Below are 27,902 nucleotides of genomic sequence, written 5' to 3'. Positions count from 1 at the left end.
TGACACAGACCTTAATAGAGAAAGAAAAGAGTCCATTATGAATGTTACAGAGAACATAATTCATTTAAGAGAAATCAAGATTTAAAGGACTTATAGAGAGGAATATGAATACTGACATCAGCGGGTCACGCCTGGCAGTTTGTTGTTGGACTCTGTACGTGTGTTACGATACTGCGCATCACGTCAGGTGGAAGGGAGCTCGCTGCCAGACACTATCATCCACTTTTTGCTAGATTCCTGTTGGAAACAGGTTTATTTCAGTTCAAGCCTTTCAACAGGAATGAGCTATATCCACCATGAAGCAACTGCAGCTCTTGCATTTTAACACCGACCTCTCAAAACTGACACAAATTGCTCTCAGAACATTTTTTCCTTCCCAAATCCCATCTTTCCATAGATAGAAAAGAGAAGGGAGGGTGGGGAAAGGAAGAAATGGGCTGAATTATTCCTGAGTAACTCAGGTATGACAGTGCAAGGAGAAAGCTGGTTAGCAGAACTGCTTCCAAGCTTGTGTATATGTTGCAGAGACTAAGGACCAGCATATTTACTGCACCATAAAACAATGGTACGAGTGCTTGAAAAATGTTCCCCAAACCATATACTACAGTGGCTTCTAAACTTCAGCAGCCAGAGCCATGAAAATAGAGTGCTTTGTGCAGTAGCTTGCGCAACCAAAGAACTTTCTCGTCCTCCGAGTGCTTTATTATTTTTAACGAGACAGGCTGAGCACTTCTTGATAAACATTTTTTCCTTGAAGCAGTAATCCTACTTAAACTTTTTACCTTGTCCCTACAGCATACCCCTAGGAAGTTAATAACAAAACTCATTTTCCCTTAAAGTGCTAGTCATGTTAGTAGAGAAAGTGAGGGACATGTTGTGATTGCCGTGGAAGGGGCCATGGCTGGAAATAAACTGAAAGTGCCCTGCTAGTATGCAGGCTTAGTATTTCAAGAACAAAGCTTTTCTGCAGTGCATTTTCTGGGCCATCTAGTTTCTTTCAAACTACCAAAAAAAAGAAGTATTGATGTCTGTTGTAGTAGGAATGTTCCAGCCTGTAGTGTTTGGTCCTGATGCCTAACCTTGACAAGGTTTCCATACACCCTGAGTCTGCTTTGCCATGGCCAGGCGACAGACAGCCCAGGTCATGACAGAGCCACACCAAAGAGCCAAGATAAATCCAGGAGAGCTCGGAGGAAGGGAGGCCGTCCACACATCTGTGCACCTGCCTTTGTTTTGAGCAAGGTGCAATGCATCCTGCAGCTTTGGCAAGTGCTTCTGCGGTAGCATTACCAACTGCCCGTTCTTAAAAGCTGTTCTCCAATTTGATACAGGAATTATCGAAGTTTTTAACAGGGACAGTTTAACGGTGAGAATTTATCCACATGAGGAAATTCAGAGCCAGCCCTTCCATCCAAATCAATCTCACTTCTGTCCCCTTGTATCAGTGTGTTACAACAGGCCCTTTCACGGTCACATGAGGCTGGCCAGGGGACACACTTCTCGCTAGATCTAATACAATGAAAAGAAAAACTGTCTTTTTCCCCTGTGGTCTTAGATGCACATGTGGCTTTTCATACCACACACATCATGTGTTCTTGGAATGAAAGGACCTTTTGTAACATGCATACACCAGCCGAGGCAACTTAACATCGGGTAGGATTGTTAACTGGGTTCCCTAAAGCCTCCCATGAAGACTGTACCAGCAGCATCATACTGGAGGAGGAATGTGGCTGAAGGAATTATAAATAATTATAAATTATTCGCAATACACACATCACCATTTCTGCTCCACTCAGGTTAACTACCGTTACTTCATGAAGGCAGTTTTTATCTTTCTCTATGGAAACAGAGTAAAACTTCAGGACGGGCCTGACGATTACCAAAACTCATGCCTTGCTGTTGCTTGGGATGGCCAAAACATTTTCATGTTTGTATTTGAGGGGGTCATTAGCACTTTACAAAGCCACAGCCACCTTCCATCACTGCCTTTATGTCAGGAGACCAGTGAGACCCATATTTCCGTAGCAGGATGACCAAGCAATGAGTCTTTATCCTCAAGGCCTGAGTGCCTTTGAATGTACTTGCACAGGCAGCCATCAATCAAAGGTCACACTTTGCAAATTTGGAGAATGCATCCTATGTATGTCTCGAGACATGTTCCTGATCTGAAGCAGCAAGTTAACTGTGCAGCAGTTAACTGTGCAGCTCCAAGTAGCGGCAGTTCTCTATCCAAGCATGAAAATATACCTCCTTGAAAGAAAATTTTGTCTTCCTCGCAGGGCCTGGTATTAGGGTGCATGTAAAAGGATCTACCAGATATTTTTGAAGTTGAACAACCCAAATCGTATCACTGATTTGGGTAACTGCAGAACAGGCCAGCTGTGTAAATGTAAATGCCCTCCACTCCATCCGTTAAAAAAATAACACAAAGAACACAAACAAGTAATTTTACAATTTTATTAAAAATTGTACCAGTTATTAGAAAAAAAAAATTCCAAGTATTAAAGTATTAAAAAGCACCAAAGAAAGAAAGCACAAAGCAAATATACTGCACAGATACAAAAAAAAAAGGAGCTCTGCCCAGTCATCATTTGTACAGGCAGGAGTCCTGGAGGCACACAACCAGGATAAACAAAATGCTACATTCTCACTGGGTCTCAGTCCATGGCGAAGAAGGTGTGTGCACTTCAGGACTAATCCAGACAGAAATCTCACAGGAGAGCATCGGGTTTACTTCTGCAGCAGGACACTATCATATTCAGAACTCATGGGGAAACCCTCCATTGAGGGAAAGTTAAATTAAATACATTGCAAATTCTAGCTCACCTTGCCTCTATGGTTTTCCAGATGAAGAACTCTGAAGTCTTTAAAAAAAAAAAAATCCCACTGAAAAGTAGAAAAGTCATGCAGGACGGGGAGGAAGAAAATGTGAATCTGTATTTCACAGTATTCTCATCAGTGAATTTTACCTAGGAATGCGGGGAATGTACTACACACCATTGAAGAGAACAGAAGAAGAGACACTGATCAGTTTTACCAAAAAAACCCAACAGTCTAGACATCCAAACTCAAATTTAGTGGCAGGATTTTCCAATGCACCCAGTGAAAACAGACATACAAATCCCTTGGGCTGTTCTAAGATTTCCCTTTTACAAGGCTAACTTCTGAGTTTTCTTCAAGGAGATACTGACAATGTCATCGTCTTTCCATCACACCAGTCTCTCCCCGTTTTGTTATCAAACTTTCCTTTCAGGATAGTCTGATCAAAGCCAGAGCTGAGGAATCTGTGACGATGCTCTCCTGGAGCTGTGTCCACAAAGTGGGGAGACTCCTTTAGATTTAAGAGTAACTTTATACATGCAAAATTTCCAGAATAGATTTTAAAAACAGCTTAAGAATCTACCCTTCCCACCCATCCATTCCCCAAAGGCAGCAAAGAGTCTGAAGACAGAACTGAAACATGGCTTTAAAAAACAGCCCACAGACATTAGGTTTCGCTTCCCAGAAACCAACTTCCAGCATGGGATTCACAGGAAGGGACCCTCCTTTCTGTGGCTAAGGGGGAAGGTCAGGCACGTGAAAGAAAGAAGGGGTAGGGGATGTCAGACTGCACTCAGTTTAAGAACACACACACACGCACACACGCACACAATTACATTCCAGTGCATTTGATGTGTTTGGTCTTTTCTGCTTTTCCTGGTGGAGAAGAACTGAGCTGTGTAACACCTGTGTGAACACATGCAAATCAAAGAAACAGAGACCACTGAAGTCGTTAGGAACTGTAAAAGATTGTCCTGGGATCTTTTATCAATTCCTTGAGGTATTTCTTCTTGCTAAAACAATCAAAGGCAACAGGCAGGCATTTTTGCAAATGACCACAAATGCCAATTTGAAAGACAGACTCTTTTGAAGGACATTATTAAAAATCTTTGTTGTCAAATTATGCTAATACTTGATAGTACTTGGTCAATGTGCAGAGCTCCCAAGAATGTGAAGGAGCATCCCAGGGTACTTTTACTAATACTCCCACAATAAATATTGCTGGTAAAACAAGGCAAGACCTCCACATATCTGCATTCTTGTTTGATCCTAGCACATAGGCCGACTGCTGTCCTTGTTTTGCCCTTTAAAAACACCCTCAATAGCACACCATTCAGCATGTCACAGTCTCACCATTCCCACAGCCTCAGCAGAGATATGGGTCAGGACCAGCAGTGGAAGGGTGGAATTCATTGTAGGGTTGAGGGGGCCACACTGCAACAACTGCCTCACGTAATTTTGCTTTTTCATTAAAAAAATGGCCCTTCTCCCTAGTCTACTAATGGGTAGAATATGCAGTTTCCCAGAAGACTGCCAAGCCCCACACTGAATGATGTTCAACCTTGGGTACAGCTTCAGTGACTGCCATGGAGCAGCTCCAGGACTAGACCTCATATGCACACATCACCTATACCTTTACTCCAGGCTTGACAGGACAAAGTAAATGGCTGGTAGAAAGAAAGATGTCTTTGCAATCACCCTTTCCACGTCAAGAAAGACTGGGTTCCTTGCCTCTATTCCCTTGTTGATACAGAGCTCCAAAGCAAAGGCTGATAGGAAGTTTCTTTCAGGACTCATCTAACAAGAGTTTAGCCAACAACCATTTAATAACAACCGACTATTTAAATGGAGATATGTGATCAGTTACGCAGGAATTCAGTGCTACCAGGGATTATCAGCACCCTGGGAGAAGGCTGCAGTCCCACACAGAGATCCAACAGCAACCCTTTCCGTGCAATCCATCCTCTCCCCTGCCTTTGTTGTGTCCTATTTACGGCAGTTTGCAGCTACCCCTGGGCAGTCACTTTGTGATTACTGGCTCAGCTTTTAAGAATTGCAGGAAACAAAAATTAACTATTCCCTACTAGCACCAGGCTTACTGGATCCAAGGATGGGCAGGTTACATGATATTAGGAAGGGTGGGATGCTGGGAAGGGCTAGGAAGAACTCTGTCCCTCAAGGAAAGAGAACTGAGGTCTGAAGCCATTTTTGAGATCTGGGGAAGGCACGCAAGATACTCCAAGGCTGCTGGTACCATCAGCAGCAGCTCAAGCTCTTCTTAAGAATTGCTCATAAATAACAGGAATATGTTTTAGGAGAAAGATCTGACTGTTCTTTCTAAATTGTTATACTGTAGCTTTACAACACAGAGAGAAACAGCATCCCATTCTTTTCACCAAGACAAACTAATATCTACAAACCCAAGAATAATCCCTCACCAGCAAGACTTAAACCATGTTCGCTGGAATTATTTCCCCAAAGAGTCAACCTATATCTGTGGCCACACTGCAATAGCTATCCTGCAGGGAAGATCTCCTCAGGGTGTGCTCAAGGGGCACTGCTAACATGGACAGGTGACAGATGTTCAGGTGCTGTGCATCTGTGTATTTGTTGATAAAACATGTGACATCTTTCTACTGTTTCCCCAGGTAGGTGAGACTGAGTATGAAGTAGCTGCTTTTTGCTAATCCATACAAAGCAAAATAAGACTTTTGGGTTGACAGAGCATATTTCCTTTCTCCAAGATATGCAGATATAGAATATAATTAAAATATATTATCAGTGGTTGTAAATCTCTGGCACCAGTAACCAACACACATATTGGAGGAAGTCAGCCTTTGTCTAGCATTAGCTCTATGTCTCCAATGAAGTATTGTTGTTCAAGGAGATTTTAACTTGAGACCCTGGCATGACCAATTTTGATAAGTCTGTTGTTATAGCGGGAAATACGGACTAGCAAAGATGTGACTTTCCCTGAGCCAAATGACTCTATTGAGGCAGGCAGCCTGACGGAGGAACTGTTTCAGATACTTGTTTCTCCATGTTAAGAGTCTGACCCTACATAAACTGGTTGGGTCGCAACACCAGAAAGTGTCAGTACCAGACCTATCTTTCCAGCTTATGCATCCAGACAACAGGCCAACAAGGCAGTCAAGTCAAGGCAGAGGGGAAGGGGGAAGCTCACAATGTTTTTTAAGCATCAGATGAGATGCACTTGCTGAATTTTTAATATCTTCTGATTTAAGAGTCTTCTCCTTAACATCCAGGTTCTCAGGGGTCCCCAACTCAGTCTGTGCTTGCACTACACCTCAGGCTTTTCCCCCACTTAAGTCCTTGTTCTCCAATGACCAGCATTCACTCCAAGCAGACTGTGCACAGCAAGTCTGGGCAGCCTTGCCTCTGTCAGAGGGGCAGAGCGGCTTCCCATGCCACTGCAGCACAGTCGGCAACAGGTATCGCTTCTGTCCCTCTGGGTAACTTTGTAGTGCACATGCTTAAAAAGACAACACAAAAACAAAACCAAGCCCCCTGCTAAGAAAAACCTCCTGCCCTCCCTCTCCATGAAACCCACCCTCCAAAATACTACTTGAGATTCATTTACATGAATTATTAACCATCATGGATGAACATATTACTCTGGCTTTAGCCAGAAAAATAATATAAGAGGAGGAAAAAGCTTTTCTCACATAAGCTCTCCTTATTTTGAAAGAAAGTGAATGTGAATATATGCAAGTGAAAAAGGCTTGTGGACCTCCTTCAGGGAGCTAAAGCACATTTTGCCACAGTAGAGCAGGATGCAAATCAAGAGAATGGGGTTGGGAGAGAGGGAGAAATTCCAGATTTAACTCTGTTTAGCAAATTGTTACCAGACACTAGGGTGCAATGATGAGATTACACAAATACCAGAGAGAGCATGAATTAGAGCAGGGTATGCAGAGAGGGGTGGAGGAGAAAGCGTTATGTGCAAGTAAACTGTTCTTTCCACACAGTAATGCTTATTTTTCAGAGTGGACAAAGAGCAGGAGAATTCCTCAACACCTGAAGTCGATGTTTGTAACAGGACTGAAGAGCAATTCTCGGGACAGCTCTTCTTCATGCTGATTGTATCATGAGACCCAAAACAAGGTGCAGTGGCAATATGGAATCGGTCTGAAGAAAACAAAGTCTGTATTGCTTTTCTGTTTGTGTTTTACCCTTCTTGTCAGTGGGTTTGCAAACTAACAATATTTAAGTCTAAAGAGATGTAGCCACTGATATTTAAGGCTACTTCCTTTTGGTAGGGTAATTTCCCTGTGCTGGTCCAATAGTGTCAGTCATATGGACAAACTTCTGAGTGCATACAAACTGGGAACTGTTAGAAGACCTCCCGTGAAGTCACATTACTTCTGCTAGTCCATATGTGGTTACAGCAGCCTCCAAACATTACGTATGGGAGTAATGGACAGACTGCTTGTACAGTATACCTGTCAGACTAGTTGCTAATCAATTTCCCTGTCAAATCCTGAAGCAAAAGTATCGGATGCCTGGGACCTAAGCCTTCCTGACCAACCATATTATAGTAAAAGAAAAGAAAAACAAAACAAAACAAAACAAATACCCATCATAAAACTAATAAAAACATATACATTAGCATCATAGAAGAACGTCGCTTGTGTCATATTGCATGGTTTTTGGCGTCACGCTGGCTCACGGGCACTGTGAACACTGAACTGGAAGCAAACAGTGGCAGAAACTAACAGCCACCATCAATCCCAGGAAGGTTAAATTTTAAGACTGTTCTACTGAAGTGATTTTGCCTATTGATGGCAATGACAAAGAAAAACTTAATGTGAGAGAGCTGCAACTGGTGCCCAATGGAAAGAATGAGGAGATCAGATTTCTTTGTGATTTTCTCTCACACGCAGTACAAGGAAATAAACAGTAACCCATGCAGAAAACAAGTAACCTGCTGGATATAACTACTTGAATGTTTTAATTGCTAAAAAAACCCCACGTTTCCTTGTGGAGTAATCAAGCATTTCTGCTCTGGAAGATACCCAAAGTATGTTTAGACTCATCAATCCCAGACATCATTTTTAACTAGCAGCCAAAGTGACACTCCTGCACTCTGCCACTGACAAAGGCAGAGGGCAGGGGAAGCTGTTAGTCTAACACCTGCCTCCCTTGCACAGAGGTCACCGGCACGGGGAACCAGCAGCAAGCTTTACCAAACACACCCACATTCTGGCTTTCCTTCAACAGTGTTGGACAAGAGCTCCCTGCCTCACGAGGCAGGCAGCAGTAAAGAAGAGTCCGTAAAAACCCCCAAACGTGAAGACGAGTATCAGAAATTCAGAGTCCTCACAGCCGGCCGGCGGTGTGCAATGTCTCGCCCCCGAACCAGTGTTTGTTCAGTGCTCCCTGCAGACTGGATGCGGCCGAAACAGGCGGGCGACGCTCACCTCTGCCCAGTGCGGTTCCTGTTCGCCTCCGCGTTTAAGGCCAAGTTGTGTAGGAAGAGAAAAAGCTGCCACCACACTTGATTTCTGTTCTGCTGATGCTGTGGAGGAGAACAGTTGAAGCGAGGTTATTTATATTTCTAAAATTGCAACACACCACTTCTCTTTTCCAATAACAACTCAGTTACACTTTTCAAGAGCAGACACTTTAATCCCATCAGCATAACAAGGGGGTGCAGCAAGGGAAGAGGGGAGAGAGGGAAATGATAAGTTCTCCAGAAATAATTGTAGCTCTAACATTACAAAAAGAAAAGAGCAGACCCTTTATGCATTGTGCACAAGAGGATTAAACTTTTTTTTTTGCTTGTAGGATTTTGCAGAGTTTAGCCAAGTGCTGTTTTTAATCAGATTGGCTTCTGAGCCTTTCAAAAGCCCCAGCTGCATGAACAAACAACCTTTTTTGATTTTTTTTAAAAGCCCCCCTTCACCCCAAAAGTAAAAAAAAAAAAAAAAAAAAAAAGAAAAAATATAACTGGTGATCCATCTGTAAGTGATTTGACACCGTGAAGGTCAAAGGGTTAATCTTCAATTTAAACCACACTGCTGAGACAGCAAAACTCTGATTTCATCTAGTACAAGAAAACACATTCGTGCACACACACACTCCCCCACCCTCCCCCCACCACATTTTCCTTCCCAGCATCTCCAAGATAATACTGCCCTTTTTATAGCCACTTTTGACAGTAAGCCATAAATAATCAGCCTTGGAGCCCTTTCCTACTGACTGGAGCCAATTAAACCTTAAGCAAGAACATACTTGAAAACACACAAAAAACCAAAACCAAGAGGTTATTTCAGGTCCCATTGTCAAGGAAGAAACATAGGAGTTGAGTTTCAGGGGGACACCAGACTATATAATGCAGCTTTGGGGCAGGGACACTGTTCCTTCTTTTGTTATATGTAATCACCCCTGCAAAAGCAGCTCCGATTATACCCCCACCTTCCTGCACTTTAATGGCAGCTCATACAAACAGGTGGGTTTCTCTTTACATTGCCCAGCCTGGGATACTATTTCACCGCAATAACCGACCCTCTATTAGAAGTCAGTCTTTGTTTTCTCATCCAGAATTCCATATTTGCTAAGCAGGACTGATCATTTCTGGAAAACAAAACAAACCAGCCCCAATTTCCCCCTCCCCCGCCCCCTGCCAATCCGCAGCAGATGAGGAAACAGAAGACTGGCTTCCAACAACTTTGCCTCAGTACACAGGAGTTCATAAAAGAGCACTGAAGCACATTATATGAACAAGATGTTTCAATGCAGATTAGCCCAACAGGGCAGAACAACACGGTTGCAAGGCTTTCTTTATGTAATCACGAATAAGCGAGAGTTGCAACTGGAGCTGGTGCATTGGAGAGGTGTCAATAGACAGCTCTTCGAAGTCCTCCCAGATACTCATTAAATTATGTTCATATTTCACCATGAGTAGATCTGTGCCATTTGAATCACAAGTACACACAAAGCGGGCTTCAGAAAAACTGGGCTCATCTTCCATCTTAGCAGTGGGTCACTATTCTTACCCTCAAGACTTAGCAGTTGTCTCCTGGGTGTAGAAGAGCGCACACAGATCCCATCACACATTTCAACACCACTGTGTTTGGAGCAACTCTAGAGCCTGGTATCATTTATTTCAAAGTAACCAGCCCTGAGTTCAGCTCATACTGATTGCCCTGGCATGTGCTAAGTTTACAGGTAAAAACATCCTTTTAGAAACTATCCCCTAGGACTGGATTTAAAAAAAAATAATTTGGTCTCAAAAAACAAGATACTTTTTGTTTTGCTACTCGCCTCTCAGTTTGACCAGGCTTGTCCTTCCTCATCAAACTCCAGAGATTCTTCTCACCCTTCTGCTTAGAACCACATCCAAACCTGCTCAAACACCCATGTGGAACGACGCTGTCCTAATGACATCTAGATACCATGTTTTTTATCAAGCTATTACACCTTAAGCAGATTGCTCCTCAAACAGAGATCTTCAGGGTAGCACGTCAATCAAGTGCCATGCAAGCACAATGCCTTCTTCTGCAGTGTCCAAAGTAGCAAACTATGCATGGTGGACAAACATACTATAGATGCTCTGAGGACAATATGCTTTGGCAGATTCTCTGATTCTACTGGTAGCCAAGAGGGTAAAGAAGTGTGTTGTAGGCTCTTAGTATGGGAAATGCGAGAGGATATTTAAAAATTGGTATTGAAATCCTGAACTTGAAATGTATCTCAGCTCCAGTGGTGGAGCCTTTTTAATGGAAAGTCTCATGGAATTTTATAAAGTGGGTTGACTTGGTGGCAGATGAGGTGAGGTGTGCTAATCTGGCACATGCAATTTCAACTATTCCACGCTGTCAGCAGGACAAACGAATGTAAGAATCCCCTTATTAATGTCCTGCTTCACGTAGGAGGCCACTTTGCACTTCTCACACATGATAACAGGTGTCTAAATATTCTGTCTCCTCCTTAAATTTTACATGTCACCTCAGAAGAAAAGGATTACTTGTTCTCTGCAGTGATAGGTAAAGGAGGCCACGTTCAGGGAACAACAGTGAAAGGACTGTGCTCATCCTCCTCCCTTTCTTTTTAAGAGAAGGAGAGCTTTTTGAGGAAGGTATTGGGGTTTGGTTTTATTTGGCCAATAAGATTTTTAGAGCCCTACAGACCTGCAAGAGAACCAATGGGATGTGGTATCACAAATATTGAGAAAAACTCTAAATTTGGGGTTTTTCTAGTTTATATTCTATTGTGTTTATTTCATTGCCTCTTGAAGCCACTTTTTTGGTACAGCATTTCTGTCCTTCTCCAGTTAAAAATGTTTCCCTAAGACACTCAAGGAGATTTTAATGCAAGGGCAGAACAGGAATTATTTTACCCTTGTTTCCTCATGCCTATAAGAAGCATGATCTCAAATCCCTTTATGAAGGACATTGACACCACTAATTTTGAAGTGAAAAAAACAGAGCACTAGGCCGAGGGCAGCTTTCCAGGTTTTATTCCTAGACCTAGGGCTTGGATTTCCTTGGGTCCGTCTCCAGCCAGCACCGCCTTCCACGGTGCTGCGGTCCCAGGCGCTGCAGCAGCCCGCTCGCACCACCCTCTCCTCACACTGCTGCAGCAAAGTGAACTGGAACAGGACGGTGATCAAGGCCAGGACTAATCTGGCACAGAAGTTGCCTTTAGTACTGACCAGGTCATCCTAATCCATCGGATTCATGGCATCAGGTGGCCAAGCTGATGCTTGCGCCAGCACAAGAGAAAGGCGACCTGAGAAGAGGCGCAAGCTGGGGCTGGTTCCTGCAGCAGCCAGGCTGCCGGGTGTACGGAGCGACGGCTGCGCTTCTGGGCTGATCTGCTTCCTCTGGTACTGATTCAGAGTGGGACACGAGCCACGGAATGGAAACGGCAGATATTCTTTCCAATACAGATAGAGGAAAACAATTTATCAAAAGGATTGTCCCAGCCTAAAAAATGTCCTTGTCACAAGTTTCAGTAGCTTTTCCCTAGATCTGCCCCTGCCATGACCGAAATACTCAAATATTTCAGGACTGAGGGTTTTTTGGTGTGGTATAATTTATCTGCCAGGAAGAACAGAAAACCCAGGAGAGTCAGCCCATGAATCTGGCATCTAATTTTTTCAGCTGTGATAAATTTTAAATCAATTCTTACAGTCTTGTAAGACTCATAACTATTGTGGCACAGGTTTATCATCTTCCTAGGCTTCACTATGCTGATTTGTCCCTCACCAAAACAATTCAATCCTCAGGGTCACTACCGCACAAATGTACCAGGGATGAACACTTTGCCACCTCCATGAAGTAGCAACATAATGAACATCTTTAAGCTCCTTCCTAAGATGGAAAGAAGTCTCTTTTGCCCTCTACACTAACTGTAACTCAAGTAGACTTGTGAATACCACAAGTCAACACAAAGCTGGAAACACATAAAACCATTTCCTATTGCAGCTGCTGCTTTTTAAAGGGGATATCCTTAAGAGACTGACTGTCTGAGGCGTTAGCATGAAGGTTTCAGTGAGTCACGAGGAAAAGGCCATTTTACAGGAAAAGTGTCCTCTGTATCAACAGTACATTAGTAAAGTCTATTCCATGAACAGTACTGAGCTACAAGGCAGAATACTGGTAAACAAACACAAAAAACCAGCAATACTCTTACTGGAAGCCAATGAAAGAGAAACAGGATTGACCCGACATTTATTCCCTTCCCATAATTAGAACTCTTACTACATGTTTCACACTGTAAATATACAGCTGTGTCTCTATCAAAGAGCACCTCAGATGTCAAAAAGCTTTTTACTCCTACCTAGCTCTTGCACCGGGTGATCAAGGGAAGATCAGTAAGGTAATACACCTTAAAAGAATATGTTGTCCCTCTGCCACAGCTCCTTGCATCCTTGAACGTAAATGTTTAACAGATGAATAGGATTCACTTTTCCATGTGATACATACATGCCATTAATATCCCTCCTTAAAAAATAAAGAATATGTTCATCATATACATGTGTTGCATGTGGGACTGCTACATTCCTATCACATATACAGATGGGTACACCTGTCTAACTTCTTTATCTCATGGGTAACTTTTCACTCTGCTTCATGGCTTCGAGATGATTAAGGGTCAAATTCTGATCCTATCTTAACTAGAGGCATTAAAATATAGCCATAAATGGCACTATTATAGCAAAAGAAGAAAAATGCCATATGTCCACATAAAAACATCATTCTTCCTTTAATGACTAATACAAGCAACAGCAGTAAGTTGTTGGGATTTTATTTATTCACTGAAAACAAAAATACTTGCGCACCAGGAGGAGTTGCTGACTCATCGCTGAAGACTGTTTTGGCTGCCAGGTGGCTGGAGGCATATTGTGCTACCACAAAATATGCTTTAGCTTAGAAAGACTAGAAAGTCACAGTCCCCAAGGCAACAGAGGTTACAGGTGGTGTACCCCACTGGAAAGAGAAATACAGGCCAATGGAAGTCAAATACAAATCTTTCCAGCTGTGATTCCTAATGACCAGAGAACAATGCATGTGTAAAAGCAGCAGGGGAAAAAAAAAAGACAGTAACAGACAAAAACCGAAAGAGGAGCTTAGCGGCACGATTTTTCATGGTGACACAGAGATGAGGATGAGTATCTTCCTTGGGGACCTGCATCCTCTGGCTTGCAAACCCCACAGCTCTCTTACGTGGGACTGAACTTGTGGTAGAGGGAGGCATCATTTCAAGTGCTGCTTCCTTTCTCAAAGCCTCCGTCAGGCTTTGTGAAACAAGATGAACAACATGCGTGTTTAAAATACAGTAGCAGGTGCAGCAGGAGGGATGTGGGGTGCAGGAGACCCCCAAAACCCATTTATGAGCTGCCTAGGCCAAACAAGGGGGACGGCACCAACCGAGCAGCAAATGGCGACGTCCATTGCCCCAGGCCTGCTGCGGGCACAGCTGTGCAGGTGAGCCCTTTCTCAACTTTCTTGTAGTTCAAAAACAAACACGCAGCCACTCGCGCCTTCCTCTCCAGAGCGGGCAGGAAGGGGAAGCAGACAGACGCCATGGCAACAGCCAGCTGACTGCAACCTGGGAAGGGCAACCACCGGCCACCGCGTTCCCAGGCCCTCAGCCTTCCCCTCCTGCACCCCGGGGGGCATGGTGGCTTTTTTTCCATAAATACAGTAAATAAGGGTCTTGCATTTCCATGGAGCTGCACCTGACACCACTCTCTACCTGCGGCACAGAGTCTCAGGGGGATTCGCCTCCGTGCTGGGGGGGTGGGAAAACGAGGGTGCAGGAAGAGATGCCCAGACCTCATCTTTGTGCCCAGGAGAAGACACCCACCCGTCCCACAGCCGCGGCTGCAGGCAGCAAGTGGAGGCAGGTTTACACCCTGGCACCCACTGTGGGCTGGCAGAGCTGTTCCTGTTCCACCCTCACCCTGTTTGTCACCCACCCTGCGCCGGCCCTGGGACAGGCTGACCTTTACTTAGCATGGATTCCCTCCCGGCCAGAAGAAGGGAGGTGCTCCCGAAACTGCTCGTGCACGGGAGACACCCCCTAGTGATTAAAGCCTACCTCAGGGTTTTGGTTAAAAATAACACTTTGCAAGTTTTTACACGAAAATATTCTGACGGAGGGGTAAGGCCGGTGGGGGACCCTGGCCTGGGCACAGCGCTATCCCGCTGCGAGGGGAGCCTGTGGGCAAGGGGGCGGGTAGAGGGGCAGGCAGGGGGCGGGCAGGTGCAGCGCCAGAGCCTGCGGGCAGAGCAGCCGTTCGTCAGCAGTTCTGATGACTCAGAGGCTAAATTTAGCGCACGATATAAACACAGCAGCCGAAGCACAAACACTGCCCGGCAGAGCCGCGCTCAGGCCGGGATTCTGCCCGCTCCTCTGTGCCGGCGGGGTCCCGGCCTCCGCGGGCTCCCCTCGGCAGGCGGCTGCTGTCCCCATTGCCCTCCTCTTGTTAGGCGTTACATCAGGAAAAAGCTAATCGGGGTTAACAGAAGTTGCCTCGCTGCTTTTATTTTTAGATCGCTATTCTTTCTGCTGCGGTAAGGTCCTCAGAAACATTGCTTTGCCATTGGCAAGGGTAGCTGCAACGAGAAACAAAAAACCCAAACAGAGACTATAAAAGGCTAGCGGGACATTCCTCCTCAATGGCTTGAAACAAAGGAGGACTCTGCAGTTGGGCACTTGCTTTCCTGCCTTCCCACTGTAAAATTTAATTGAGTAAAATACAAACACGCACACTCCTCACCATAAATAATCAGTCCAAACATCTCATCATCCCCCCCAGAGATGGCAGTATCTTAATAAGATCAACCAACCTAAGCAGAGGACTAGAGGCAGAACAACTGGGTTCCAATCAGCGATCCCTGCATGATCTCAAGACAAGTTATAACCTGCATTTCCTAGTCTCCTGCACTAAAAAAGATGTGGGATATTACCACAACTCTTTCTTAATTGAAAAATAATTTCTCAGCTGTCACACTTTCTACCAGCAGAAAGCACGTCACCACTGTCACAGCCAGCACGGTGCTGCAAGAGCCAAGGGAATGCAGAAGAGCATGCGGAGACCACTGGGGGTGTTGTACAGGAGAAGCAGCAGCACTGTACGCCATTTAAACCACACACAGATACTGGAGGTGATGTTCAAAATACTGTAAAAGAATTCACTTGTACTGTCCCAAAGAATTATTTCACATTCTTTAATGTGGGCAATATTGATATGTGAGATTTGTGTCCCCACTGCCTTAAGACACTGCAGTCCTGTGTCCAGCAGGGTGAGGGATTCATGGGGGAACGCTGCCCAGATCTCACAGTGCTCTCCAGCCACCGGGCTCCCCTCTCCTCTCTCCACTTCCTCTGCCAGAGCCAGGCAGGAAGTTTTGCTTTTTAACATTATCCCCTATTTCAAGCAGGAACAAAACCATAATATATTTAAATCTTTTCTCAGCTAAAAGCATAGAGAAGAAGGATAGATTAGGCTGATGAAAAAGTTTTGTGTTTTTTATTAAACTGATATACAATGGTTGTGGCTGTGGCATCAAAAGTTCGGCCTCCAATGCGGCTGTCTGAGGAAAAGCAGAGGGCAAGTACATGCAATAGCTCCCCCTAATATTCTTTCAGTATCTAACTAGTTTGAGCTTAGGACTTGACTCAGATCTGGTTTCTGTTTATTTAATGTCTCTTTCAATGGCCATAAACTTGTTATGATTCCCCTTGAACCCAGATAAAGCGCTGGGATGCACAATATACCTTAACGAGGAGTTCCACAGAGCCACCTATTGCATGAAAAACTACCTCATTTACTTTGAGCTTGCTCCTACTAGCTTGACTTGATTTTGCCTAGTTCTTATACTGGGAGAAATTAGTTTATCCATTTCCTTCTTGTCACTTTTGGTTTCTGTTTAATATTGCTAACCCTTTGGTTTGTGTCACTTTTAGATTTAGCAGTTCTAGCCCATTTTTTAGAATTTTCATATGGAAGTTTCATCATCCTTCTTGCCTTTCTCTGAACCTTTTCCAGTTTTGCTGCACCATATCTGGAAGAAGGAAACTAGAACTATATGTAACATTCAGGATCTGGGAGAAACATGGATTTATACAGTGCCATAACTATGTTCTTGTTCTCATTTTATTTTCTTAACATACCAAAGAATATAATTTCAGATCAGATGTGAAAAGGTCCAGCAAGTTTCTGTTAACCCAACTGCCACGTAGTCAGCTCCACAGGTGGCAGGACTTCAGGACAGGTGCTAAGCACAGGGCAACAGGTTGCTGTGTTGTCTGTATGCATACGGGAATGTGCACTTCCAAGCCCGCCTCTTCCTTCATTGTCACTTGTCAAAATGGAAAATAATAAATCTAACAACATTAACCAAAAATCTGTCTCCACTTCCTCATATCAAGTTTCTGACTCCACTGACTGTGTGAACTCCTCTTCCCCCTATGGCATACATCATTCCTCAAGCCTAGGACCCTCATTCCATAGCCCTGCCAGAACTTTGCTTTACACCTCCGTCTTCCCAACCTCACACCCACCCTACCCTTGCCCTCTGAACTGAGCTCACCCACTTCAGGAGTTCTCCACCTGGTACTCTTCCTTGCCATGGTCCTGCATCCTCAGCTGGAAATTCAAGTTCTACACTGATGGCAGAGCTGCAGAGGAGACCCGCTACCTGGCACAGCAGCAGCAGGGACCAGCAAGCACTAGCTAGCAGAGAAGATCCTGAAACATACTGACCTACTCGGGAAATGAATGAAAGCACCTACCCCAAGTCTCGCAGGTACAAGTTAAGTAAGGAGCTGCCAGTGCTACAGGCTCAGCTGCAGGACAGTTTGAGAGTCTCTGCATGATATTATTAGGAAACATTTCTGAACATTTTTCCTAAAATGTAAAGTCATCTTAAAGGACAGTTTCCTGCAAACAATTCCAGTTTAAAAAAGCAGCTGTTAAAAATTCCCTGAGTGTCCCCAATAAATGACGGAGAAAAGCCTGATGGAGTTTGGGATGAATGATCAACATGCAATGCACCCACTCTCTCACACTGATGCATTTCCAGCAAGAGACATGGGCTCCCTGTTGCATAAGCAGAAGCGTCTCAGAGGAGGCCTCGATAACTCTCATGAGAGACAGAGGGGAAAAAACATGCAAAACATAACATGTTTCACTTTCAAAGGATAACATTTCCTCCTGGACATCTTCAGTGTCATTAAGCTGAGGCAAACCGGTACATTCCCAGCCATCTGTCTGCAGCCAGTGTGGATACAGGTATGCAGGCTCCACGGGCTGCTCAAGCCCGTTGCAGGGATGACGAGACAGCTACTTGCTGAACCAAGTGCGGAATTTAGGGGAATAAAGTTTTCTATAACTAGATCCACAGAGGCTTTTTGAGCATGGTCAGCATATCTAAATCAACTGCAGGATTCCTGATGTGTTCGAAAGGGGCTTTGTTGTTGTTTGTAATGCACTTATTTACTCAAGAAAGCTCAGCTCTGATTCAGCATCTGGTTCTCATTGAGGCTCAGCTTTTTTTAAACCAAGCTTTCCAGATGGGTTGACTGAAGCACAAGGAGGTCAAGAGACTTGTCTGAGGTCATACAGCAAGTCAGTGGCTCTGCTTGGACCCAAGCCCAGAACTGTTCAAGGCTACCACTCCTTGGCTCTTAAAGAGACAATTTTATCCCCTGTGAAGTGATCTTATCACCATAAAGAAAAGATGCAATAAAAACAGTTCCCTCAAAGCTGCAGCCTGCTTGGAAACAGTTATTTTATTTGGAAAAAGCCATAGCGTTCCAGTGTCTCAATGGAGCAAGACAAACTGAAGGGGTGTGATACTGATACACAATGTCATCCACCCCACTCTTGTATAACCCTGTGCTCTTTCCTATAGGGTCAGCTCTCCACCGCCACCATCTCTCTCATCTACTCCTATCCCATCTAGCAGCACGTCATGTTGTGAAAGCCAACGTCAGTTTAGCACAAGTTGAAGCCTTTTCTCAAGGCGAGGGAACTCAAGTGCACTCAGGACCCAAAGCAGAGCCCAGGCACTTGTTGCTGCAGCCTGGACATCCCAGATGATCCCCTAAGCTTAGCTCTGTTCTCCATAACCTCAGAGTGCACTCTTCAAGCTCAGCCACAGTAAGCAGTTCACACATCTCATGGCACAGGCATACTTGCTCGAAACCCAGAAGGAGGTGGAAAGTACTGGGTTCTCCTGCAGAAAACATGACTTGGCTCTACCTTTGTTTTCCAGGGTGAGAAAGGCACAACAGATGAAACATTGCCAGAAGAAACACAGCTTCAGACAGGTAAGAGGGAATAAAGAGCTCGAGAAAACATAGGCGGGTTGGTGTCGCATGTAATTCAGCAGAGCCCTTTGCAAACTGGATTCACCTGTAGCAGGCTTTGCTACTTAGGAACACAGAGAGTTGCTCAAGTCCTTCCTATAATAAATTCAGCATCTTAAGGAGATGAAAGCCACAGAATGCTAGGGAGTGTTGCGTTATTGCTCTAGCACTGTTCTAAGGATGAAAAAGCCAGGTTTTAAACTACTGTATTCTGTTTAATATATTAATAGGAAATGAAACCCTGAAAATGGTGTACATGCCAAAATCAAGCATAGGTGCAGCCAACTTTCTTATTCTTACGAGATGCATACCCAAAAATCTTTTGTATAGCCAAGAACCACAAAACAAATACCACATAGCTCCGGGAGCCCAGGGAAGAGATAACAGTGACTGTCCAGGGTTCCCAGTGTGGGATGAGGTTAAACCATGCGTGCAGCTGAGTCCAATGACAACTCAGTGACGTCAACCTCAGCAGCTATTGCCTGCTCAGTTCCTCTCTCAGCCAGGGATGTACATTAACCAGCGGCCTTTGTGTCAACACAGCCTTGCTGCTGCGGCGGCAGAACAGGAGCCATACCTGAAGTGCTGGAAAGCCTTGCAGAACTCTACAGCCATGGGAGGGCAACTCTTGAGCTAGCTGGATGCACTACTCCAATGCTGAAAGTCTTTCTAACTCTGACTGAAGGCACGTACGTTTTCTTTTCACAGGTTCACAGATAAGACGTTTTGTAGGCTTGGAGAAGAGGCACAACTTGTTGAAAATCAGACTTGCTCTGTCTCAGTACTTCACAAGACCACACTGGTGTGACTAACATTGTAGTACTCTAAATCTGATTCAACACACCACTCTGCAAAGTTGGTTTTGACCAAATGTTTGAGACAAGCTGGAATGGGGCAACTAAATCAGGGATTAGTTTCACAGCAAGAAAAACGACAGCCCAGTTTTCCACATCTCAGAGGCTGCCCTTTCCAAACCACAACATATTGTGAACCAGTTCACATGTCTCCAGGGGCAGACTGCTTGCTTCTTCAGCAACAGACTGAAAAGAGCCATTGCACACCCAGGACATAAGGGCTTCTGCCTAGGAGATCTGTGTTAAAAGCCAAAGGAAATCCTACATGCAGGGCTGGGAGGGAAGGAACTAGGCATGACAACAAAACACTGCGTGGGGAAGGGTGCCTTGGACACTAGTATGCGGCTCAGTACTCACTTTTCCTGACAAACAAGAAAGAATCCCTTAACACATCCAAACGCCAAGGCCTATCGCAGGGTCAGGCTGTGGAGAACCACTGGCTGAACTATTCCGTCCTCGGGTTAAGTTTTTGGGTTGGGTATTTTTTTCTGGTTTGTTTTGAAATGTAAATGGCTGAACGGCTCTTCCCCGCCACCCGCCCCTTTACAACTTGTTGCTCTTCCAGTTCAAACAAAGACAGCAGAGCTCCTCCCCCGCTGGCTGCGCCGCCGGCCCGGGCAGCCGGACGCCTTTGTTTACTAACTCTCCCACCCGCCGCTGCCGGGCAGCTCGCCCGGGCCCGCGGCTGCGCCCGGTGCGCGGCTCCGGGAGCCCCGCAGCACCCGCCGCTGGCAGCTCGCCCGGGCCACGGGGCGGCAAGGAGCCCGGGCAGCGTTAGCGGGGCCGGCGGGGGTGGGCATTCCTGGACGCGTTTCCAAGACCCAGGCTCCCGAGATGTATGGGGTCAAGTTACAACCAGTTCCACCACTTCAGGCCAGGGCTCCTCTGCCGGGATGGTTCACCTTCCCTTTCCTGTCAGAATCTGGCTACACAGAGTGGGATCTTCAGCTCTCCGGCAAAAAGGCGTCACTGGGGAAAACCCCATTCAACCACACACTTGCTAAAAATCTCGTGGTAGCTTGTTATTCTTGCATTTTGCTAAATGACATTCATAGCCCCATCTACATTTCTACAGACTAATCTTCCTGTTACAGCTTCTTTAATCCTCCTGCTATTTGGAGATCAAGAGTCACAGAATTCCCTCATCTCTCATGACAGAGAGGAGCAAACCTTTGCTCGGCCACAAGCCACAATTTCTGACCAGGACCAAGATCCTCACTTACCTGTGAAAAGAATTACAACAGATCCCACTGTTAACAGAGCACCAAGTCACTTGGAGTGAGAGAAGCTTTTTGTCCCTCTCAAAAGTCAGCAAGAGTGTTAGCTCTGCATTTGCAAGTGGATACACACTTGCCTTGATGGGCTTGCACCTCTGCCAAACTCTGTATGGGCTGAAATTTCCATTTCACCCCTCCCTAACGGGAAGGAGGACAAGGAAGAAAGAATCAGGGGTTTTAAGGGTGCTGGTTTTGTTTTGTTTCTTTGAAGGGCAGAATTTTTTGTTGTTGTGTTTGTTTTTAATCAAGATTCTGGAGTGTGGTTTTCAGACCTGATGGCATCTTAACAGCTGTCTTTTGTTGTGAGGAAGTTAGTCACAAGTCTGATACACCAGCTAGGACTGTCTGACAGGAGTTGCTAGCAAGTCTAGCATGATCTAAATATACTCCACAACATTCAGACAACTACCCCTAGACAACAAGGAGTGTCAGAACAGACTCCAGGCTTGTTGTCATCTCCAGGATGAGCAGCTGATACAAGCCACAGGTGGCCACTTGCGCCACAGAAGACACTGGTGGTGAGGAGAGTGGAGAAGAGTAAAAGCTGTAATAAAAAGCAAGGGGGAGATCCCTGAAGAAAGCCTCAGTGACGCTGTTGCTGATGAACTGGAAGAGCTGGAATAGCAGCAGCTAACGCAGAACAGCTGCCTTCCCAGGTAGTTAATGCAACCCCACACATTCTTGTCCCTCCATCTGCCAGTCTTTAGGAAGAGCCAGCAATCTAGCATGAACAAAATTCGTCAGGATAATCCTGCTATTTCATCACTGCTGGCAGGCTGCTGTGTTAGACAACAGCTCGCTTAAAGCTGATGCCTGGAGCCTGTCCTCCAGAGTACCCCTCTTGGATGGCAAAACCCCCACCTCCCCGTCCAGAGATGCCTACCCGCTGTATGTGGAGCCGGTGGAACTGATCGGCAATGCACTGCAACTTCCGTGCAATCTGCACCTCAGCACGCGCTTCCCGCTGACCTTCCTGAGGCTCCTCTTGGAGGTGTGGATCCAACGCAAAGCCAACTGGAGGGACGTGTAAACGGTAACCAGCATTCCCTACACAACAGAGATCAAAAGGGTCATTCTTCCAGGGCAAAGAATTGCTCTTCTACTCAGTACAGAATAAAAAACTGCACATAATCTTAAATTTTTGGTTCATGTTAAAGTCCAGTTCCTGAAGCCCCAACAATGACTGTATACCATAAGCATGCAGTAAAACATTTGCTCAGCTTTTAAGCAGGTTTATATTGATTAAGCAGAGCATTGTGTTGCTTCTCATAATCAAATGACTAGCAGGATCTTACACTTGGTTCCTTTTTGTTTGTTTAGAGTTCAGCCAAGTGCTGATTTTTTTTTTAATGACAATTTTGCACTTTTCCAAGATCTCTGCCTCAAGTTGTCTCCCATTAAAGGTTGCTGTATCTTTTCCATCAGACTTTGCTCAGTTCTGTTGCATTTAAGAGGACTGATTTGAATTAAAGCTGAATCAGATACACAAAGCTGAATGGTGTCCCATCAGTTACTAGTAAAATACTGGATGGACGTGGTACTTATTCAACAACTTTAACTCCAGTAAAGAGCCTAAAAGCTCTCCCACTAAGTGTAGATTTTTCCCTTTCCCTCTCTATGCTGAAAATGTTTAGGAGTCTTCCTATGTGGATGAGACAGCACCACAATTTAAAAAAATGTAGGCAAGTCATAGGATACAAGGTATGGTGAGTACCTAAACATCTAGCAGTAAAATAAAATTTGACAGAATAAAGCCAAAAAGAGTGGGAGTATCAAGGCCAGTGGAAGCAATGAGCAAGTGCCTGGCTCCTGCAGTAGACAAACAAGGATAAGAAAATACAAGCCGTCTTTTCTGAGGGAGTAGGACCAAAGCAAAATAATTTTCAGTCCTTTAATAAAATGCCCAAATGAAAGAAACCTTGCTTGATTGGGGAAGTGGTAAAGGGACACTTTCCTTGCTGCAAAGCTGATGACACTGGAGTGCTCTTACCATAGAAGAGTCTCCGGGGCTCTTCAGTGACTCCACAAGGCAACATAACATCCTGACTGGAAGAGGACGGGCTGAGTGTTTGAGTTGCCTTGTCCTGCTGCTCAGGATGCCTGATACCGGGACCACAGCAGTGTGTGAGGGGGAATAGTTGAAACCTCCCCAGAAGGCAGCTGTAGGACTGGTTCTGTGTGAAAATGCCAGTTGCAGTCATCTCACCAGGCTGACCTGCAAGTCCAAAGTCATCAGAGTGAAACACGTCATCGTCCAGCCCATCCAGGCTAGAATAGTCCTCTTCCAGGTAGCTGGGGCGATCCATTGCTCCTGCAATAAACATTTGAGGAAACAGCTAAGATACAAGAATGTTGTCCAGGAGAGAATGCCTTCTGCTCCAACAGTAAAACACAGCTCTTTTTTTTCTATGCCTGCTTCCCTCCCTCCCAATGCTGCCCATCTGCATTGGCAGGAGAGGCAAGTGAGTGACTCGGTGGTGGAGGTCATGGCTTTGTGGAAAGTCCTCGATGGCTGGACCAGAGGGAGACAAAGTTCACACGTGTCTAAGAGTCCACCCACCCACAGCTCCGATTCCACAACTGGTCGCAAGGAGGAAGCCAACCCCCAACCTCAGCACATAGCAACTGGAAGGGCATTGTTTTAAAAGGCAACTCCAGTCCTTCAAATTGCCCCATAGCCAGTCAGCTTCTTTGGGGTCTGCTTTGCTTTGGCCCAGCATATTTGAACTTTATGGTATGTCCCATTCACTTTTTCCCATCTATTACTTATTGATGAAGTAAAGCTCTTGTAATCACAAGACTGCAAGGCCAGACTTCTAAGAAACCCTAGAGGTTGCAAAACTCAAGAGCTGGCAAAGCCGTTTCTGTGAAGCTCTCCCTAACTCCTCCCTAGAAGGGCCAACTTTCTTTCCAACTTCTCATTTCTTCTCTCAGCTCAAGACATGGCCCGAACTTGGCAATGCAATCACTTACCCTAAAGCCTACATGTACTGTCCATGCATTAGTTCACCCTACTACTAAACAAAACCACATTGCTGGTGTCAGTGTTTAAAGCAGGACTTTAGCTTATGTAGCTGCCATAGTAAACACTCCTGAGCTCTGTTACAGCACAAAGCTGGACAAAGATGATGGAGGAAAAACAAAACAAGACAACAATAAAAAAAAAAACAACACTAAAGCCCTAAATCATTCTTTGAGAGCTCTTTGCAAACACAGCAGTTAGAAGAAAAAAAAAAAGGCCACAAGTCCCTTTACTGTTACCTGTGCATCTAACCCAATTGGAAGACAGTCTCCTAAGAGATCCATCTCCAGGATTTCCACCCAGTTCCAAACAAGGCAGTGAAATTCAACTCTTCATGTCTCTTCCTTTGCTCTGGTTTGCGAGGCATTTAACAGAATGGAAGACTAGCAAGAGGAATTTCAGGCCTGAAGGAGACATTAATAATAAGTTTATAAGGATGTGTTCAGTGCTCCCCTTGGTGCTCCCATCTCCCCCCGGGTGAGCAGCACTCACAACACCAACATGCTAGAGGAGACAAAGGGATGGAGCAGTTCAAGAACTATTTGTGCATGGCTCTAACTCAGGGCCACTACAGTTATTCAAGTTGTTGCATCTCAGCGTTTCACTTGGCCCAGCCACAACTCCCAAATAAAAGTTTGCAGAGCAGAACAGGTACCAGCCCCACAACTGTTCCAGCTCCACCAGGTGACAGCAGTGCTGTCTTGGCACAGCACTCATAACATTCTCATCCATGACTTAAAGTAGCACACCAAAAGGAGTTAAGGTCCTGAGACACCAGTACAGATGATCCCCTGCCAGCCCTGCTGCTGGATCGTGATCACCTGACAGAAGGACCAGGCAATAACATGATTTGTCTTTGCAACTAGATTTGCCATACCTCATCCATTGGAGCCCCAATGGGACACGGGCATTCAGCGCAAGAAAGTGCAACAAAGGCAAAGAGCTAGCAGGCAGACCAAACCCTGAACAAAAGAAGGTTTAGACAGCCCGGAGTTTTACTCGACCTCCTGCAATACGGTCTGACTTTTTTGCAGAGCCGTTAGGAAACGCTGAAGAGAGAATGCCGAAGCAGTGTAGAGGATAACTCATCCTACAACTCACTTAACTTCCTTCCACAATCTGAAAACACAACTCGCCTGGGACAGCCGCGCAACAGGTCGCGCCCCGGGGACTCTGCCAGACGGCGGGGACGCCGACACGGGGCCCCCGTGACTTCAGCGCCGGGTCCGACTCACGGCGCCTCCGCAAGAGAAGCCACCAGCCTCCCGGGCTGAGGCAGCCGCCCGCCCGCTCTGACAGGCGGAGGGCCGGGAGCCGGAGGGAGGGCTCAGCGCACACGTGCGTGCCAGCTTCCCAAAACAAAGCTGGCCGGCCGCGCCTCGGCACTGCCGACTGCTTCTAACTCTGCCCTGTCCGGCCTCCAGCCCCGCAGTCACTCCCGGCCGAGAGGCCGACAGGCTGCTACTCCGGGTAGCACCGGGGGACGAGACACCCGAGATCAGCGGGGCGGCCCGGGAGGGGCAGCGCTGGCTACCGGGCATTAGCCATTGCTTACATCGTTGCCTTCTCGGTGCCCACCGGGCTCAATCCCAGCCGCCCCGCTTATTCCCATCCGGAACACCGCGGAACTCCGAGCAAGAGCCGTTCCGCGCCGGGGCAACCCCCCGTTCCATGTCACGATCGCATCCTGCCTCGGCACCGCGCTGACCGGAGACCTGGCTCAGAGAGACCGGCCCCCAGTGGCGAAAGGGCTTCCTGGGCACTCACCGAGAAGCGGGACAGGCGTCCCGCGGGGCCACCGCGTCCCGGGAGCCGCCGCCGCGCCTCCCCACCACCAAACTGCCGCCGCCGCCGCCGGGCGGACCGCGAACAGCTGACGGTAGCCCCGCCCCCGCCGCGCTTCGCCCCGCCTCCGCCTGCCCGCCGCCCAATGGCCGGAGAGGGGGCGGGGCGCGCCGCGAGGGGCAACAGCCTCCGCCGCAAGGGAGGTGTGCCCGGCCCGGCACAGCCCGCGGAGCGGAGCAGCGGAGGGCAGGGCGGGGCGGGGCGGGGCGGGGCGGGGCGGGGCGGGGCTGGGCCAGACCGGGCCTCCGCGGGCAGACCCGGGCTGAGGACGGTCCCGCCCCTCGGGGGCGCGGGCTGTGTTTCTATGTGTCACCCCGTGTCACCCCACCAGCTCTCCGCTCGCAGGGGGCGGGCGAGTAAGTGCTGCGGAGGAGCACCGGCCGTCGCTGCCGGGTGCGGGAAGGATGCGGAGGAGAGGGCCCAGCCTTCGGCCCGGAGACAGGGCTGCGTCACAGGGACAGCAGCCTCTGCTTAGAAACTGCGTTTCCGTCCCTGATCTTTGCGGGGAAATAAACTGCTCCGTCCTGTGTCAGGTTGAAGCACGGAGGAAATAAATGCCCTTGTCAGCCCTCGGTGGGACTCGCTGCTGGGACCAGCCCTTCGGAGCCGCTCAGCCCAATCCTACCGCCACAGAGCAAGAACTACCGGCACGGCGGGGCTGAGCTTAAAACTGAGGGCAGTGTGACCCCAGCTAGTTACTTTCCAACAGAATTCTTATTCCTTGGCTTTAAATAACTTAGAAAGTTCTCATTGGCTTTTGAAGTCTGAACGGTGGGTTGTGCGGGTCAGGGAGCGCTTTGCCCAGTCATGCTCATTCCTGTATACAACTAACATGCAGCTAAACTAATAAGGTTAAGTTCTCAATATTGCTTTCTCTGAAGCCCCCTCACTGAGAAGAATAAGCCAAAACAAGCCTCACCCTCTGAAAAGCAGCTTAGCGCCTTTTACCCTTGCTCTGCCATTGATTTATTGGCTCCCCCTGAAATCAATAGCAAAATCTCAGCAAGTTGAGGGAGGCAGGATCCAACTCTGCAGTGGCAGCACCCTGTCAGGCTGTTTTCAAAACTACGTAACAAGATCACTTGGAAGGGAGATTTTAAAACCCAGCTGGCGGCTGAGTAATGTTAATTGCTGTCAAGTCTGCCACGCAGTTATTGAGGCTTATAACTCAAACTCAGGGGAGGGGTTCGATTGGAAACCGATTACTAGCAAGGTGATGTGAATTACTGTGGGTTCCTCATATCAGGCTCTGTGAGCCTCTCCATTTAAATGCTTCAGAGTTATGGTGATTTTGGGTGAGGTATTTACAGTTTCCATTAATAGATTAACAGGCTAATAACATGCAGCCTCTCCAAAAGCCCATTTCTTTATAGTACTTCTCCAAGGGTTCATTTCTACTCTTTTATTTGCCAGAAGGGCTGAGCCTTTGCTTTGTTATGAGAAGATTAGCGCATGTCTGACTTGTACCTCACCACTGAGTGAGAAAGAAGAATGATTAATTAATTTCGTTCTCAGTAAGGGCCAGGATCCTAAAGTAATTAAGCCTCATTGTCCGCTTTTGATAGTCAAGGAAGTTGTGAGTAGGAGGGGAAGGGAATACTATTAAAAAAAAAAAAAGGGCAACCAAAAGCATTCTATATCTTAAAGATACTCAAATTTTATCACACTGATGGTCAGGCCCTGGCAAAATGCCAGCTGCTGGAGGGCTACTTCTAATTTGAACGTGCATCGCTATAAATAAAAAATGAATGCACTACGATTCCAACCACTTATGTCTTCCAGACTGAGTAATAACTGCCTGCTGGTTAGGCTCATTAACAGTAAAAACAGTACCTGATCGGCTTTGTTTTCATCTCACTGAGCTGCAGTTGAGGCCACACTTTATATCCCCAGAGGCTGTGTTTTGGGAGCTCCTACTGTGTAGAAAATGTATGGAAACTGAAATCTATGTATATAATCAGGCTGGATGGTGAGGGAGCTCAGGAAGGATATTTGTGCCTTTCAGTGATTAAAAAAAAAGATATGGCAGCATTTCTAAGAGAGGGGACTCAGAGGGATTCCTTGAGGAAATTAGACATTGTTAAGAAATGGCTCCGAGTAAATAGACCGAAACCAAGACAGAGACAGCGAGTCTGAAATGGAAAATTGTGAACTGGGGGCAAGTTATACCACCAACCTCACCGCACTCTGCTGAGAGAGTTTCTACAATAGCATGGAGACAGGCTTCTTACCTGG

The 27,902-nt window shown here is 46.3% G+C and overlaps 1 protein-coding gene across 3 annotated transcripts; it reads right to left on the bottom strand.

Annotated features, from left to right (window-relative positions):
- Window positions 1–2,443: 2,443 nt before the first annotated feature.
- BMF (Bcl2 modifying factor) lies at window positions 2,444–25,683 on the bottom strand. Of its 3 annotated transcripts, XM_065839528.2 has the most exons (5): window positions 25,590–25,683; window positions 24,062–24,226; window positions 22,791–23,111; window positions 21,684–21,847; window positions 2,444–8,359 (listed from the first exon to the last, which is right to left on the bottom strand). In XM_065839528.2, exons 3-5 carry the CDS (start codon window positions 23,104–23,106, stop codon window positions 8,258–8,260), a joined length of 582 nt encoding a protein of 193 aa, XP_065695600.1. In that variant the 5' UTR covers window positions 23,107–23,111; window positions 24,062–24,226; window positions 25,590–25,683; the 3' UTR covers window positions 2,444–8,257. The 3 variants fall into 3 exon arrangements, with proteins under 3 accessions (XP_065695600.1, XP_065695599.1, XP_065695601.1); XM_065839527.2 differs by lacking the exon at window positions 24,062–24,226; XM_065839529.2 differs by lacking the exon at window positions 24,062–24,226 and having other exon boundaries at window positions 23,016–23,111.
- Window positions 25,684–27,902: the final 2,219 nt, after the last annotated feature.

This window comes from Patagioenas fasciata, chromosome 5 (assembly GCF_037038585.1).
Source record: "Patagioenas fasciata isolate bPatFas1 chromosome 5, bPatFas1.hap1, whole genome shotgun sequence".
NCBI lineage: Eukaryota > Metazoa > Chordata > Aves > Columbiformes > Columbidae > Patagioenas > Patagioenas fasciata.
This window is presented reverse-complemented; position numbering and strand designations above follow the sequence as displayed.